The sequence below is a fragment of the Haliotis cracherodii genome, unplaced genomic scaffold (genome assembly GCF_022045235.1).
Source record: "Haliotis cracherodii isolate W230 unplaced genomic scaffold, xgHalCrac1.p SCAF_19, whole genome shotgun sequence".
In the NCBI taxonomy this organism is placed as follows: Eukaryota; Metazoa; Mollusca; class Gastropoda; order Lepetellida; family Haliotidae; genus Haliotis; species Haliotis cracherodii.
Window position 1 is genome coordinate 17,290,007 of NW_027266274.1, and position 4,786 is coordinate 17,294,792.

The window sequence follows — 4,786 nt, forward strand, 5'->3', positions numbered from 1 at the left end:
GAATTGACCGATATAACGAACTGTTTTGGGGCCCCGTCCACCGTAGTTAACTGTATCACTCTAGTATGGCTACATTACAGACAGAGAGACAGGCAGACAGTTGGTTTTTTTGTTGTTTAAGGCCGCACTCAGCAATATTCAAGCAAATGACGGCGGCCAGTTGGATGAATGATTTGATGATTTGTTTGAAATGCAACCCTGTCCGTGATCTCCCGAAAATCATCTATACAAGTAGGTGCAACCTCATTTCGCTCAAATACAATACTTTTTCATTTATCAGCCACGTCATCCATGATTTGTTTGTTTGTTTGTTGTTTAACGCCGCAGACAGCAGTATTCCAGCTATATGACGGCGGTCAGACAGTCCAGTGATTGATATCGTTAGCATCGATCCACACAATTGGGATACGATGACATGCTTCAACCAAGTCAGAGAGTCTGACCACCCGATCCCGTTAGTTGCCTCTTGCGACAAGCATAGTCTCCTTTTACGGTAAGCATGGGTTGCTGAAGACGTATAATGCCCCGGATCTTCACGGGTCCACTTTAGGTCCTCGGCCCATAATACAAACAAGAAAGAATTTACATGCTGAATAAACGGCTGGAGGAAAGTGACCTTTACGTTTCAGGGAAAAGTGATTTTCTTCTGATCTTAGGTGCTTAACAAAATAGTTTAATGAAACATTTAATAATAGGGATATTGTCGGTTGACATAAGTCTAACGAAGGCTTCAGTTATTGGTGGATTTATGAAATGGAATTTCTGTCACATATCAACAATACATGTAAATCTTCCTCACCATGAACAGAGCTTCGATCTGGTATGGCAGAATAAACAGTGAAGTTTCGTATAAGGAGTCTTCGTTTTGCTGCCGCATTCAACAGCAAGTCTGAGGTTGTTCCACCGAAACATGGTTAATATGGCGACATCATCTGTCTCTAGTTCTAAAACACGCAAGCTTCTCCCGGACACTGCAACATGAGAAGCGGGGGTAACAGAGAGAAGGCGGGAGGTAACAGAGAGAAGGCGGGAGATAACAGAGAGAAGGCGGGCAGTAACAGAGAGAAGGCGGGAGATAACAGAGAGAAGGCGGGCAGTAACAGAGAGAAGGCGGGAGATAACAGAGAGAAGGCGGGAGATAACACAGAGAAGACGGGCAGTAACAGAGAGAAGGCGGGAGATAACAGAGAGAAGGCGGGAGATTACACAGAGAAGGCGGGAGATAACAGAGAGAAGGCGGGAGATAACAGAGAGAAGGCGGGAGATAACACAGAGAAGGCGGGAGATAACACAGAGAAGGCGCGAGGTAACACAGAGAAGGCGGGAGGTAACAGAGAGAAGGCGGGAGATAACACAGAGAAGGCGGGAGATAACACAGAGAAGGCGGGAGATAACACAGAGAATGCGGGAGATAATACAGAGAAGGCGGGAGGTAACAGAGATAAGGTGGGAGGTAACACAGAGAAGGCGGGAGATAACAGAGAGAAGGCGGGAGATAACACAGAGAAGGCGGGAGATAACACAGAGAAGGCGGGAGATAATACAGAGAAGGCGGGAGGTAACAGAGAGAAGGCGGGAGATAATACAGAGAAGGCGGGAGGTAACAGAGATAAGGTGGGAGGTAACACAGAGAAGGCGGGAGATAACAGAGAGAAGGCGGGAGATAACACAGAGAAGGCGGGAGATAACACAGAGAAGGCGGGAGATAACACAGAGAATGCGGGAGATAATACAGAGAAGGCGGGAGGTAACACAGAGAAGGCGGGAGATAATACAGAGAAGGCGGGAGGTAACAGAGAGAAGGCGGGAGATAATACAGAGAAGGCGGGAGGTAACAGAGATAAGGTGGGAGGTAACACAGAGAAGGCGGGAGATAACATAGAGAAGGCGGGAGATAATACAGAGAAGGCGGAAGGTAACAGAGATAAGGTGGGAGGTAACACAGAGAAGGCGGGAGATAACAGAGAGAAGGCGGGAGATAATACAGAGAAGGCGGGAGGTAACAGAGATAGGGTGGGAGGTAACACAGAGAATGCGGGAGATAACAGAGAGAAGGCGGGAGATAACACAGAGAAGGCGGGAGATAACACAGAGAAGGCGGGAGATAACACAGAGAATGCGGGAGATAATACAGAGAAGGCGGGAGGTAACACAGAGAAGGCGGGAGATAATACAGAGAAGGCGGGAGGTAACAGAGAGAAGGCGGGAGATAATACAGAGAAGGCGGGAGGTAACAGAGATAAGGTGGGAGGTAACACAGAGAAGGCGGGAGATAACAGAGAGAAGGCGGGAGATAATACAGAGAAGGCGGGGGGTAACAGAAATAAGGTGGGAGGTAACACAGAGAAGGCGGGAGATAACAGAGAGAAGGCGGGAGATAACACAGAGAAGGCGGGAGATAACACAGAGAAGGCGGGCAGTAACAGAGAGAAGGCGGCAGATAACAGAGAGAAGGCGGGAGGTAACACAGAGAAGGCGGGAGGTAACAGAGAGAAGGCGGGAGATAATACAGAGAAGGCGGGAGGTAACAGAGAGAAGGCGGGAGATAACACAGAGAAGGCGGGAGATAACACAGAGAAGGCGGGAGATAACACAGAGAAGGCGGGAGATAACACAGAGAATGCGGGAGATAATACAGAGAAGGCGGGAGGTAACACAGAGAAGGCGGGAGATAACACAGAGAAGGCGGGAGATGACAGAGAGAAGGCGGGAGATAACAGAGAGAAGGCGGGAGATAACACAGAGAAGGTGGGAGATAACAGAGAGAATGCGGGAGATAACACAGAGAAGGCGGGAGATAACACAGAGAATGCGGGCAGTAACAGAGAGAAGGCGGGAGATAACACAGAGAAGGCGGGAGATAACACAGAGAATGCGGGAGATAATACAGAGAAGGCGGGAGGTAACACAGAGAAGGCGGGAGATAACACAGAGAAGGCGGGAGATAACAGAGAGAAGGCGGGAGGTAACACAGAGAAGGCGGGAGATAACACAGAGAAGGCGGGAGATAACAGAGAGAAGGCGGGAGATAACACAGAGAAGGCGGGAGATAACACAGAGAAGGCGGGAGATAATACAGAGAAGGCGGGAGATAACAGAGAGAAGGCGGGAGATAATACAGAGAAGGCGGGAGGTAACAGAGATAAGGTGGGAGGTAACACAGAGAAGGCGGGAGATAACAGAGAGAAGGCGGGAGATAACACAGAGAAGGCGGGAGATAACACAGAGAAGGCGGGAGATAACACAGAGAATGCGGGAGATAATACAGAGAAGGCGGGAGGTAACACAGAGAAGGCGGGAGATAATACAGAGAAGGCGGGAGGTAACAGAGAGAAGGCGGGAGATAATACAGAGAAGGCGGGAGGTAACAGAGATAAGGTGGGAGGTAACACAGAGAAGGCGGGAGATAACAGAGAGAAGGCGGGAGATAATACAGAGAAGGCGGAAGGTAACAGAGATAAGGTGGGAGGTAACACAGAGAAGGCGGGAGATAACAGAGAGAAGGCGGGAGATAATACAGAGAAGGCGGGAGGTAACAGAGATAGGGTGGGAGGTAACACAGAGAATGCGGGAGATAACAGAGAGAAGGCGGGAGATAACACAGAGAAGGCGGGAGATAACACAGAGAAGGCGGGAGATAACACAGAGAATGCGGGAGATAATACAGAGAAGGCGGGAGGTAACACAGAGAAGGCGGGAGATAATACAGAGAAGGCGGGAGGTAACAGAGAGAAGGCGGGAGATAATACAGAGAAGGCGGGAGGTAACAGAGATAAGGTGGGAGGTAACACAGAGAAGGCGGGAGATAACAGAGAGAAGGCGGGAGATAATACAGAGAAGGCGGGGGGTAACAGAAATAAGGTGGGAGGTAACACAGAGAAGGCGGGAGATAACAGAGAGAAGGCGGGAGATAACACAGAGAAGGCGGGAGATAACACAGAGAAGGCGGGCAGTAACAGAGAGAAGGCGGCAGATAACAGAGAGAAGGCGGGAGGTAACACAGAGAAGGCGGGAGGTAACAGAGAGAAGGCGGGAGATAATACAGAGAAGGCGGGAGGTAACAGAGAGAAGGCGGGAGATAACACAGAGAAGGCGGGAGATAACACAGAGAAGGCGGGAGATAACACAGAGAAGGCGGGAGATAACACAGAGAATGCGGGAGATAATACAGAGAAGGCGGGAGGTAACACAGAGAAGGCGGGAGATAACACAGAGAAGGCGGGAGATAACAGAGAGAAGGCGGGAGATAACAGAGAGAAGGCGGGAGATAACACAGAGAAGGTGGGAGATAACAGAGAGAATGCGGGAGATAACACAGAGAAGGCGGGAGATAACACAGAGAATGCGGGCAGTAACAGAGAGAAGGCGGGAGGTAACCGAGAGAAGGCGAGAGATAACACAGAGAATGCGGGCAGTATCAGAGAGAAGGTGGGAGGTAACAGAGAGAAGGCGGGAGGTAACAGAGAGAATGCGGGAGATAACACAGAGAAGGCGGGCAGTAACAGAGAGAAGGCGGGAGATAACAGAGAGAAGGCGGGCAGTAACAGAGAGAAGGCGGGAGATAACAGATAGAAGGCGGGAGATAACACAGAGAAGGCGGTAGATGACACAGAGAAGGCGGTAGATAACACAGAGAAGGCGGGAGGTAACAGAGAGAAGGAAGGTAACAGGTGACTGACACATGGCATCTATGAACATTGATCTCTGTACATGGAACACTGTCATAATAATCACAGAAGAACCAATTCCATTTTTTTTTCAGACTGCAATGCGGTTTAGCGAGGGA

At 49.7% G+C, this 4,786-nt stretch overlaps 1 protein-coding gene across 1 annotated transcript; it reads left to right on the forward strand.

Annotated features, from left to right (window-relative positions):
- The first annotated feature begins 978 nt into the window (after positions 1-978).
- LOC139466619 (uncharacterized protein DDB_G0290685-like) lies at positions 979-4,572 on the forward strand. Its single transcript, XM_071248205.1, has one exon. The coding sequence runs from the start codon at positions 979-981 to the stop codon at positions 4,570-4,572; it is 3,594 nt and encodes a 1,197-aa protein (XP_071104306.1).
- Positions 4,573-4,786: the final 214 nt, after the last annotated feature.

Coding starts and splice junctions, on each gene's coding strand:
- LOC139466619 (XM_071248205.1), top strand. CDS start 979: ATGAGAAGCGGGGGTAACAGAGAGAAGGCGGGAGGTAACAGAGAGAAG.